At 43.0% G+C, this 13300-nt stretch overlaps 1 protein-coding gene across 2 annotated transcripts in view; it reads right to left on the reverse strand.

Moving 5' to 3' along the window:
- Stx6 (syntaxin 6) overlaps nucleotides 1–10551 on the reverse strand; it is a 39379-nt gene extending 28828 nt beyond the window's left edge. Inside the window, exons 1-2 of one of the 2 annotated variants that reach the window (XM_058571372.1) lie at nucleotides 10283–10551; nucleotides 1077–1246 (exon numbers count right to left, since the gene is read on the reverse strand). In XM_058571372.1, coding sequence (XP_058427355.1) covers nucleotides 1077–1246; nucleotides 10283–10317 — 205 coding nt within the window. In that variant the 5' untranslated portion in view covers nucleotides 10318–10551. The remainder of the gene's footprint in view (nucleotides 1–1076; nucleotides 1247–10282) is intronic. The other variant, XM_046419517.2, reaches the window with a different exon arrangement.
- Between the last annotated feature and the right edge of the window lie 2749 nt (nucleotides 10552–13300).

Here is a 13300-nt window from a genome sequence, read left to right on the forward strand (position 1 = left end):
AGTGCCCAAGCCACTGTTAGTAAGTGCTTGTGATACTGTAATATAATAAGTGTATACTGGTCTCTGCTCCTGGTATACAGCTCCTAAAACCCTTGGGATCTCTGGAGTAATAAAGGTCATTGTGTATGTTAACGAGGTGACTGATACCTGGGAGCTCCTAGATAACCTTGGGAAGAGGGCTGGTCACGAGGGAACAAACTGATCAGAGGGTAGGAACTTTCAGCGCCGTCCCCCACCACCTCTGGGAAGTGGAAAAGAGCTAAAGATTGAGTTGATCACCAATGATCAATGATGTAATCAATCATATGTAATGAAGCTTCTGCAAACTCCATATGGCCAGGGTCTGGGAGCTTCCAGGTAGCTGGACGTGTGGAGATTCCTAGAGGGCAGTGCCTCTATATACTTCACCCTACAAATTTCTTCCACCTCACTATTCATCTATGTATTTTTAAATATCCTTTATAATAAATGGGTGAGCATAAAGTGTTTCCTGAGTTCTGTGATCCGCTCTGGAAAATTAACTGAACCTCTGTGGAAGTGGGGATCGGAAGCACAGGTCAGAACCTGGGGCTTGTGAGTGGCACCTGAAGCAGGGACAGTCTTGGGGGCAGAACTCTGGATCTGTGGGATCTGATGCAGTCTGCAGGTAAACAGTGTCGGAGCTGAAGTGAAGTGCAGTAACCCTGCTGGTGTCTTCTGGCTCAGGGTGCTGGGAAAAACTCCCATCTGTGTGATGACAGAAATATTTTACTGACTGTGAAAGTAGAAAGAAAAAACTGTTTCCACTTTTACACTGGTAGAGCCACAGCCTGAACACCCGCGTCTCACTCCAGGGTCCAAAAGTCACAACCACTGCACTATGCTGCCTTTATATTGCGGAATTTGTCATGTGCTGTAGAATAGGGCTGCTTACTTGGCTGACCGGGCAATTATTTTAAATGTGTCATACTACAAATAAGAGGCACATCAACAATTATAACAGGAAACGTCTCATCGAGGTACTTGAGACATCTGGATAAAAACCTGCCCGTTTGTCGGTTCACTGCCAACAGCACAGACACCACAGAAAAGGATATTGATGGTCTCGTCAAGGTCCTCCAGATCCCACTCTATGCTCCGGAGGTTGTTTCTCAGCTCGTTGGTGGTCCAGTCGATCTCTTCCCTGGTTGCTGCAGAGGGGTCCTGCAGAAGCTCTGTCCATCTCTGAAACAATCCCTGGGCAGTGTTGACTGCTTTCTGTACCTCTCTGTAATCAAGATGAAGGGAAAGGAAAAGTCACAAACAACGTGTGGCATGAAGAAGTTCCCGGGTGTCTGAAGTTAGCATGGAGCACCAAAGGCCACCCTCGGCAACCACCATTCCCACAGAAGGAGGCTCTTCAGACGCAAATACCAAAGTTGAATCACACAAGCTCTGTATTATGTTCTCAGCTGATGCTCAGAATAAAATAGCCATTATTTAAGCAGCTACAATTCCAAGTTGTTTGAGAGGGACACATTTAATTTTTCTCTGAAAAGATTACACTTAAAAGTCACACAAAGACGCAATCCTGCCAATAAACTAAAGGGTCACTAATATCCCCACACGCTTCCATGTGGGTGACAGTAATTTATATTCAGATGAAAAAGTCCTTGTACAGGCTTTCTTCTCTTGGGGTGGGAAGTGGGGGAGGAAGGACTCTCTTGACGGCTTGTGTTGTAGAGGTTAACTATTTTAGTCTGAGACATTTTTAAACCAAAGATTTCATGAGAAGATTTCCAAATATTATTAGTTTTAAATATATCTATTTTCCTGGATTAAGAAATGTTACATAACAGATTAGCATTTTTCTTATTTGGAGTGTGAGATGAGCCTAGTAAGTGCTCTATCTACATGCTTTTAGGTTAGATATCGTTGCAAGATTTTAAGAACTATCCTCCCCATGGGCCAGTACCCACCATTTAAATGTTATATTCTAACACTACCGCATTAAAAACCAAAGAGAATCATTTTAGAATCTCATGGTTTCTCATGCACAATCATTATAATCTCACTGCTTCCAAACTAAGAGAACTGCTTTGATCCTCCCACAACTTCTCCACCAATTCTTCTGGAACAAACAGCACAAAAATGTGTTCTAGCTGATCAGGGTGTCTGTTGTCTATGGCTTTACAACAGAATTTGCATACATCCTCTTCCCTCTGACATTTCAAACACCGGAAAAATCAAAGCACTCATAAAAATAAAGAAAAGCATCTTATAATATTTAGGTCTATAGGGTACTTATGAGAGCTGAAAGGCTGAACATTAAAGAAGAGCTAGTGGACTTGGACAGAGTAAATCAGTGCACCCACCAAGGAGGTCCACATCTAGTTCATGGGCTAGGCAGTCCTATCAACTGTTCCTCTCATGTCAGCCTACAGACTTTCAGTTCTAACGATAAATTCTATATAAGATAAAATCAGAGAGAATTAAGTAAGATGTAAATCTACTATCTTTACTCTTCATTAAAGTTTCTGGTCAATTTGGAAGAAAATGAGGATGGTATCCTATATGTAAAGTAGTTGGCTTATTTTTAAGTATTTAGTATTATCTATGATAATGAAAAACAAAGAGTTAAAAGGTATCTATAAAGACATCTCATTTTAAAGAATATAAAATTTCTCAATTCTGTAAATATGAATTCCTTTTTAAGAACTAGAAGCCTCAAACCAAGAAACCTTGCTGGGCGTCCCGTACTCTCCACGCCAGCAGGCAATTTATGACGATGCTGGAATTAAACTCCAAGTCGCAGTGTCCTGAGGCTTGGCCCTGATGCTCATCAGCACTCACAGGTTCAAAGCACTTCCTTTAGGCTGATGACTACCGGACCACATTTCTAACCCTAACTCCTCACCCAGGATTAATTCCTGTATTTCCATTCCATTAGGAACATTCTATTTGTCTTAAATCAAACTAATCACAGCCTGCCTACAAAAAAATCAGGTACTTAAACACGCAAACAAAGCCAAAATTAAAAACAAGAGGGAAACCTACTTACTTCCCTTTCTACCAGTACCATTTCCCAAGTCTCAAAACTCATCTAGACCAAAGCTGCTTTGCCTCCTCCTTCCACTTCTCATCCTGCACAACCTCCACTTGAGTTCAATCACTAGATTTTTAGATCTGGAAGGAACTTTCAAGATAATCTAGTCTGGACTCACTGAACAAATAAGAGTAAATCAGTGCTGGGGCTCAGACAGCTTGGCTGCTTGCCTCAAGTTCTTTTGACCCTGAGTGTGAGACACATTCCACTATTAAGACCTATTTAATCCCATTTTGCAAAGCCTCCAGACAAATCTATTTTCTTTGTGGAATCAGAGGATCTGGGTCTGAGTCCTTGAAAGGAGCCTGTAAGCCAAACACCTGCCTCCAGCAGGGCAGAGCTGCGAAAGCCTGGGACTCTGAGTCAGCTGCTAGGTCTTCCTCCCATCCCCTCCTGGCTCACTGTGGCTCTGGCCTGCTCAGATGCTTCCCCAGCCAAGGAGAAAGCAAATGAAAAGCAGACACTCCCTTTAAGGCCCAGTTTGAGGCCTAATTCCTTTATTAAAGTATCTTTCCCCAACATTCCCAGTGTGGGCCTTTCCTTTTTTCAACTATTCCAGAATCTTGCACACAATATATCTTTCACGTATCCTGGCCCAGTGTTCTCCAAACTGGATTACTTATTATAGTAAGTGCCTGAAAAGTTGTTTCTACATTAAAACATCTGATTCTACTAGACCAATACTGTCAATACAAGTTTTCTTAACAGTGCATGAAATGCATGATGCTTGCCCTCATGTGGCTTATAATTCAGCATTAGGAAAGCAAGATATTCAGAAAAGAGAGACAATACAACATACACCGTCTTGCTTAACTGCTTATTTACATCATTATTTCAACACCAGTCCACAGCTAAGAACCCAGAAATAAAACTGTCCTTGTCAGGAACACAAAACCCCCAAAGCAGCAAAATGTCAAGGAGCGTGGCATTTATACACAATGGAGTATTATACAGCACTAAAAAATGACAAAATCATGGAATTTGCAGGGAAATGGATGGCACTAGAGCAGATTATGCTTAGTGAAGCTAGCCAATCCCTAAAAAACAAATACCAAATGTCTTCTTTGATATAATGAGAGCAACTAAGAACAAAGCAGGGAGGAAGAGCAGGAAGAAAAGATTAACATTAAACAGATACATGAGGTGGGAGGGAAAGGGAGAGAAAAGGGAAATTGCATGGTAATGGAGGAAGATCCTCATTGTTATACAAAATTACATATAAGAGGTTGTGAGGGGAATGGGAAAATAAACAAGGAGAGAAATGAATTACAGTAGATGGGGTAGAGAGAGAAGATGGGAGGGGAGGGGAGGGGAGATAGTAGAGGATAGGAAAGGTAGCAGAATACAACAGTTACTAATAGGGCATTATGTAAAAATGTAGATGTGTAACCGACGTGATTCTGCAATCTGTATTTGGGGTAAAATTGGGAGTTCAAAACCCACCTGAATCAAATGTATGAAATATGAAATGTCAAGAGCTTTGTAATGTTTTGAACAACCAATAAAAAAAAAATGTCAAGGAGCCACACAACCGTGATTTTTCTTTCTTTTTTAACATTTCTAGTTGTAGATGAACAACACCCATGTTTTATTTATTTATTTATATGCGGTGCTGAGAATCAAACCCAGTGCCTCACACTTGCAAGGCAAGCTCTACTACTGAGTCACCACCCCAGCCCACATCGGTGCCTTTTACCAAAAGGACAGACTCACTGGGCATAACACACAGTAATGTACCCATACGATACTCTGGATTAAGAACAGATGGCACATGTGACAGTGGTCCTGCAATCATGGCCTGGTGATGTCACAGACACCTTGGTTTACTGAAGTACATCTATGATGTCTGCACAACAGTGAGCCATTTCTCAGAATGTATCCCCATTGTGAAGCAACTCGTGGCTTAACTCTTGTATCTGAACAAGCTCAATTATGTGGTTTTTCTTAGTGGCTTGTTATTAGAAATTGCAAATTCTCAAAGGCTAAATGTTAAAAAGTTACAAGACCAAAAACTCATCAAACACTGAATAGTTCTTACTGAACATAAGGATTCTTAGTGAACATAAAGATGAAAACAAAATTCAAATATGGTATTTTTCACTCATCAGTTTCTTTAAAAAGAAATTCTTAAGTACAGATTTACTAAAAATGAGAATCTGGGGCTGGGGTTGTGGCTCAGAGGTAGAGTGCTTGCCTAGCATGTGTGAGGCACTGGGTTCAATCCTTAGCACCACATACAAATAAAATAAGTGTATTGTGTCCATGTAAATAAATATTTTAAAAAAATGAGAACCCTTGTACTGGCAAAGAATTAAGGGAAATAGTCCCCTTTAACAGTATGAGGGGGAAGGGAGGGTGTATTTCAGATGGCAATTTGGTGATATGCATCTAAAGTTTTGTTCTGTATACCCTCTGAATGAGCAATTATACTCTAGGAAAATAGATTATGAAAATAATCAGAAGCAGCAATAAAGACCTATAACAAATGGATCACCACCATATTAATTGTTAATAATGAAAAATTAGAAGCAAAAATGTCCATACTAAGAGATAAATTATATTTATGTCAAAATATAACACAGTAGTTAAAAGTCCCCTCCAAGATTGTCTAAGGATATAAAGAAATACAAATGAAAAGATCATGAAGTGATATATAATGTATAATCCCAATTTCTAAACTATTAGTAATACACACACACACACACACACACACACATATCCTGGCCTTTCTACTTAAACGCTTATAAACTTGAAGAAGTTATTTTTTTTTTTACTGTGTAACTTTCCCCATTATAAAATGATAATAGCAGTAGTACCCATATCATTCTTAATACTGACTTAAGAATGGAGCTCAATAGTAGGGTACATGCCTGGCATGTGTGAGGCCCTAAGCTAGATTTCCAGACACCATACACATACACACACACACACACACACACACACACCCCAATCCCTGTTTTGAGATTTTGCTCTGAACAAGGCATTGAAAACGTCAAAACCTCTCAAAAGGAGCTTTAAACACTCAGGCGCTAATCGCTGCACATTTAAATTACAACAGTTATCTCCTTTTCCATTTTCCCAATTTTATATTCTTAAAACCCTAATTTCATGTCATTTCCCTGCTCCAAAAATCTCTACTGGCCTCAAGATGAGGTTCTCCTCAGGACAACATAGCTTGGCCCTATTCTAACTGTACTGTGAAGTTATTAACAGTTTGAGTGGAATTGGGCTACTCATATGTGACTCCTAGGTCCACTTAGCTGTGTGACCCAGGGCCAACAAGCTAACCCCAGTATGCTTTCTCAGCCAGCTCCTTCTCTCTAAAACGGTGCGAGTACCCTAACAAAGTGAAAACCCACACAAAGTGCTTCTTTCGCACACAATGCCTGGCTCAGAGATGCAGCCTTTAAATCTTAGATATTATTCTTACTTTCCCCCCCAAAAATGCATACTGCACTGGGCCACCCCTCATGGCCTCTGCTGGCGGTGTCCCCACCCATGAAGCACTACTCCTCCACCACCACTACAGACAAAGAGTACACACTCAACACTATACAGTCAAGGTGCCAGGCTGGAAATACAGGAAAAGCAAACAGTCCCAATGCTCAGAACTCACAGTCTAATAATGAAAGACAGCCAAAGAGAGGTGCAATGTATCGCGGGTGCCAAGGGAAGCCCTTCCTGGAGGCAGTGGAGATACGCTGAATCCTGAAAGCTGAGTGGGTGAATCAGGCAGTGGGTGCGTATGGAGTAAGAGCACCCAGCATGGCAGGCACAGTCACTGAACGGAGCCAGGCACTGCTGGAACACCAAGGCTGAGAGCAGACAGAAGGAGTGGAGGCTGGAGAAGAGGTGGCTTCAGGAAAGTCACTGCACATTCTTCTGTAGGCAACAGGCTGCCACTAAATGACATTAAGTAGGGTGTGGCTGCTTGGGCTGAGAAAGGCTACTTTGTGCTGTCCAACACTGAAGCCACAAAATAATGACTGATTAAAAAGTAGCTGGCGAGACTGAGGAACTAAAATTTAATTCTAATCCATTTAAATTTAAAAACTGACATGAAATTCAGTTGGTAGAAAACTACAGTGTATGTTTGGAACAATTAGGGAATATGAATTTACCTTTTCAACTGTAACTAATGAACGCTAAATACAGATCAAGTTTTTTGGGGTTTGTTTGTTTGGTACCAGGGATTGAAGCCAGGGGCACTTAACCACTGAACCACATCCCTAGCCCTTTTTTACTTTTTATTTAGAGACAGAGTTTCCTCTAAGTTACTTAGGGCCTTGCTAAAGTTCCTGAGGCTGACTTTGAACTTGTGATCCTCTGGCCTCAGCCTCCTGCACTGTTGGAATTACAGGCATATGCCACCATGCCAGGCCAGATCAAGTATTTCTGATGAAAATTTAACATCCAAACTGAAATGAGATGTAAATGTACAGTAACACGACAGATTTCAAAGAGAGTATAAAAAGTAAAATATTTAATTAATAATCTTATACTAATCATATGTTGAAATAATATTTTGAAAATATTAAAGAAGACATTAACATTAATTTCACCTGTTTCTTTTTACTTTTTTTTTTCTTTCCCTTAAAAATTCCTGCCCATATTGGGCAGGAATTAAACAATCCTTGTGTGTCAGGCTCCTGAGGGGCTAGGATTACAAACACACTGCTTCTTCTTCTTCTTTTTTTTTTTTTTTTTTGTAGTTGTAGTTGAACAGCATGCCTTTATTTTATTTGTTTATTTTTATGTGGTACTGAGAATCGAACCCAGTAGGCAAGCGCTCTGCCACTGAGCTATGGCCCCAGCCCCTTCTTTTTACTCTTTAATGTAGCTACTAGAAAATGTAAAATGACGCATAGCTTGCATTATATTTCTACTAGACAAGACTGACCAAATAGATCCAAGGGGCTCAGCACAGTGGCACAAGCCTGTAATCCCACTGGCTCAGGAGGCTGAAGCAGGAGGATCACAAATTCAAAGCCAGTCTCAGCAACTTAGCTCAAAACAAAAACAGGCTGGGGATGTGGTTCAGTGGTTGAGCACCCCTGGGTTCATCCTTGGTACAAAAAATAAAATAAAAATTTAAAAAAAATCCAAAGGCAGAGGAAAGAGACTCGAAGCAGGAAGACCAATAATAAACCCTTTCATGAGTGTCCAGTAAGAAAAACAAGCCTGAGTTACCTAAATTCTGCCCACCTTCAAAACCTAACTCAAGTCCTACTACAATTCCAAAAGTGCCTCCCATCATAACCATTCCTAAGGAGCTGCCTTTCTCTGAATTCTTGGGATGTTTATCATCTGTAGTATTCACTAGTTCCTTAATCATTTACCACCTGTCATTTTTACCTAATTTTGGGGTGATCTGTTTCTCAGATTAGACTAGAAGCTCCTAGTCCAAGGACCATAATTTAGATATCATTAATATCTCCACATTGTGTAAAGCATTTCAATACATTTACTAAACAGAAGCAGCACAGGGCTCCCCAAATATGCCATCACACAAACATCTGGAGACAACCTTGTGACTGACTTTACCTTCCCACAACAGAAAATAGTGAGAATCTCTTTTCCTTCAGGCATTTTAAGATGATATAAATGTCAACCAAAAAACCAAGCCTGTGTTCCACTAAAGCAGTGATGTCTAATAAGCATTGATCGACTATATTGGATACTATTAGGAAACTGTCAAGATGACAGTGCAATTAGGGTTTTCACAAATTGCAAAGTCAAAAAACAAAAATTCTGATTGTCTTCAATCTCAATCTCTACCGCCAAAGATAACCTTTGCATCCTAAGCATTAAGAACTTTCAACACTCATCTTTAAATTTTAAAACTTAACCCCCAAACCAGTTCTAATAAATAACACTTCCCAGGGAGGGAACTATATATTACTAGTAAATCTACATCTTGCCATTTTCCCATCTAAATTAAAGTAAGGTGAAGGGGGGAAAAATATGTTTTAGTGAAATGTTAAGAAATAGTTGGAATATATTTTACTGTATCATGAATAATAAAGTATTTCATCTATAGTACCATTGAAATTTTGGGGGAATCCTTAAATACAAAACATATTTGACAGCATACAGCTTAATTGGTCAGATTTTACCAGTACAGATATAGGAAGCTAGTAGCAACTAGTTGAAAACGAGGGACACTTTATGGTTATTAGTAATCCTCTTCTTGGATTGTAACAACTTTGCAGCTGTCAAGGTTTTTAGGTTTGTTTGCCATTCAAAACACAAAGCTGAAGAGTTATTAGAAATAAGACAGGAGAACAGATCTTTCTTGAATTTGTTTAATGGCTACAAAGTTGTTACAACCAAGTGCAACTGAAGTTTCTATCTCCAAACAACCCTACAATCAAAGATGGAGTCAGGACAGCTCCCAGGGAAAAATAAGGCTGTTCAATCCCGTAAAGCAGAATAAGAGGTGGAGGAAATCTGTCAAATGGTCTGGACAAAATCAAGGAGTTAAAATGAAACACTCATTTCCTTTAGCACTGTGGGAAAATCCGGGTTGCTCATAGAAAGCTGAGGAAAGTTTGGTTTGGCTGGTGTCATTTTGTTTTCCTTCCAACATCAGCACCGAGTCTGCAGGACTGCTTTCCTCCCCTCACATTACTCAGTGAAAACTCCCCCACTGAACTGAGTCGTCTTCCGGTGCAGTGCTCCCCAGCCTCCCCGATCAACACCCGCCCCCGCCGGGCTCCCTGCAAACGTGCTCAGACGCCTCTGGGCACGTTGTGGTCTCGCCGGTCTGCGGGCGAGCGCTCCAAACTCAATGGACAATGGAGCTCACCTCCGTCCACGCGAACTACAAAGCTCGGGAGGGCCATTTCCCTTTTCCTGCCCAGATGCTGTTTTCCCTCCTTCGAAGCTGGATCGGAGCTCGACGACAGTCCCCAGTCCTCTTTCCACACCTGCAGAGCTCCACAATCTCTCGATCCCCAAATAAGTTACACCGCCGCGCACAGCCCCAAAGGGGACCCCCTGGGTGCTTGGTTGGGGACCCGGGTTCCACAATCCAGGTAGGACGGGAAGGGGATGTCTCTGGACGCTTGGTCATGGCCTTCAAGGCTACCCTTCCCTGTCCCCTCTCCAGCCTCAACTTATCTCCCCTCTCCCTACAGCAAGAAGACCGGGGAGGCACGGGTGGCCAGCACCTCCACCGCCACCGCCTCCTCCAGTGGAGCCCTCGCCAACACTCACCCTTTCACCACAAAGAAGGGGTCCTCCATGGACATGGCGTCCCGGCCCCCTCCGCCACTCCACGCACAGGGCGCCCGCGCCCTTCTGGCCTCCCTCCGCCCACCCACCGGCCTCCAGGAGTTGTCGGCGCCTCGGCCTGGGGTGCCCTGAGCAGCGGGCGCGCGCGCAGAGCCTGGGGTGCCCGGACCGTCGCTGGTCCAGCCCTGGATCTGCACGGCGGGTCGAATCCCGGACTCCGGCGCCAGCCCCCGCTGCAGCCTCCTCCCCCGGCTCCTCCCGGCTTGTCTGTAGGCCTGACCCCGCCCCTAGACCTTTAGCCGCAGCCAATCACGAACGCGGCCCCAGCTCCACTTCCGCACCCGCGCTCACGTGACCAACGCAGGCCCGGCCCCCAGTCGGCAGGCCCGGGGCAAGCGTCACGCGGTTCTGGGGGCGGGGCTCGAGGGTAGTGGGGCGGTCTTCCCCCGCCTCTCTGCTCCAGCTTCAGCGAGTAGGCTCTGCCGGATCCCTCAGACTGAGGCGTTCCGGTTTTCTGGAAAGCCTTTGCTGTGCCTGATTTGCATAATCCTTTTGCCTTTCCTCTATTTCTAGTACTTGATTTAGATCATAGGTGATTTATAAGTCCATGTCATCCTCGTCTTCTAATAAAGCACTCTAATACACACTGTCTGACCATGATAAGGCTGCACAACTCTTATGTAGGTCGAGCAGTGTGCTGAAAGGTTTTATATGCATTATCTCAATACTCTGTGGGGAAGGTATTATTATTTTCATTTTGCAGGTGAGAAAGTAAGTTCAGAGAGGTTTCAAGATCTGTGGTCACACAGGACCACAGAGTCTGTGCATTTTCCACCAGATGAGGTATGTGTTCTTTGCAGGGCATTACAGCTTGAGTAACTTTTCATACAGCCTGTGGTATTTCCCAGGAGAGAGCACCTTTGAGAGACAAAGAAGGGTATAGTAGCTGCCTCTCAGCTATGAGTCAAGGCGTTCTAGGAAGCATTTTGTCCAGAATGATAAGCCGATTCATATGTTAGATGTGAGTTTGTGGGTGGGGGATGGGAACTTGAATTGCTGAAAATCACCAAGCACTTTACGTGTGGTGCATTTGGCAGGGTTCTAAGTGTTATCCTGTTACTCTCACAATGAGGTAATTATTGTTATTTATTATCTGCATTTTATGAATGAGGAATTTGAGACTGGAAGATTAAGTGACTTGCCCAAGGTCAGCAATCTCATTGGAGCTGACAGAATAATCAGAATCACACAAACACCATTGGAACCTGCACTCTATTGCTCAATTCCTCGTCTTTAAAATGTAACAATAATAGATAGCTCATTGATTATAATAAAGGTTCAATTTAAAATGCATGTAAATGTCAAGGTCCCAGAGGAGGAAGGTAGTGAAGTCAAGGACACCAGTCCAGAAGCTGCTGTGGTCATTTGGCCTGAAATGATAGGGGTCAGACCAGGATGATGGCAGATGAGAATGGAGGAAAAGGAGTGAATCTGAAATATGTTTCCAAAGAAAAACAAAACAAAGCACCTAGACATGATGAAGGAATGAAGAGTTGGGGAGCAAAGAAAAGAAAAGAGATGAAAGTCAAAGAGTTTAGGTTTCTTTAAGACCTTGGAGGAGCAGGGGAGGGTAGATGTGGGCAAAGGGAACTCTTGGAAAAGAATTGCTTAATTTGGCTATGGATATAGGGAGGGGTGAAAAGGGGTGATCATTCATTCAATAAACACATGAACATTGAGGGGCAGTTGAGTACAGAGATTAAGAGTCCACTTGGAACCTGGTGGTTTGAATTTAAATCCCAGTTCTGCCGTTTCCTGTTATGTCTTGGGAAAGCTGCTTAATCTCTCGCTTTCCTGGACAGTGAAGTGGACACCCACAGTCACAACACCTTCCCCATAGGAGGTCATGTGTTGTGCTCCTACACTGTTCCAGGCACTGAGGACACAGAAATGAGTAAGGCTAGGTCTCTGACTTTAAGGGACTCTCAGACCACCGGGAGAGACCATAGTTAAACACAATGAGAGAAGGGCACTGTTGCCATAGAAACAAAACCACAGATACTGGGATGCAAGAGACAAGGTACACGTTTATTTGGCATGTATAATGGCTGAGGGGTTCCTAAACAGTGGCTAGAAGAAGCCAGCAGAAGGGGTTCATGATGCAGGAGAGCCGTGGCAGAGGGCATTGCTGGAGTAAATGGAACAGGCAGCCAGAACTAAGGCTGGGAGGTAGGCAGGGTCAGAGTTCTGGGATCCTTTGTTTGTGATGTGAGGCACTGGGGGCACTCTCCTGTAGATCATGTGGACTGAGGGAATTGGCTGGGTCAGACTGTGGCAGCTGGAAGGTCATGGTCCAGAGGAAGGATGAAAGTGTCCTGAGCCAGGTTCACAGCAACTAAGACGGAGAGGAAGGGTGCATTAGAGAACTTTGATAGAGGCAAGATCTGTAGAATTGATTGATTGGTCCAGTGTGCACCGAGGTTAGTGAAGGAAGAAGGAAGGCTTGCAGGGTTCTGTGGTTGCAATGGGGTAGTTGGGTTCTAGTCACCAAGAAAGGAATCACAGGGGGGAGATTTGATTTGGGTGGCTCTAACTTAATTGCTAACATGTTGGTCTTCCCACCAAACTTAACTCCCAGAGGGACTAGATACAATGTTAGTACTATCTGCACCTCAAGGCCTAGCACAGCCTCTTATAATCTGATCCATGAACTTATTAATTGGACCACAAGTAAGAGGTCAGTTTTATAAGCAGAAACGGAGAGTAGAGGACAGAGGCTTGAGAAGTTCTCATAATTAGAGACTTGGGAAAAGAACCAACAATAGGGAGGTAGTAGCAGACTGAGATATGAACTATGTGGGGGTCTGGGAGTGTGCCTTTATTAAATGTGTCATTTTCCTCCACCCTCTCTCAGACTAGACCTCGCCCTGCCCTGTCCCAGGAAAGGGAAGCTTTAGCTAAAATGCAAGGAGAAACAAAGGAAGTTATTTGTTGTTTTTG

This window comes from Marmota monax, unplaced genomic scaffold (assembly GCF_021218885.2).
Source record: "Marmota monax isolate L192 unplaced genomic scaffold, Marmota_monax_Labrador192_F-V1.1 WCK01_AAM20220418_F8-fsc00209, whole genome shotgun sequence".
NCBI classification, from domain to species: Eukaryota; Metazoa; Chordata; class Mammalia; order Rodentia; family Sciuridae; genus Marmota; species Marmota monax.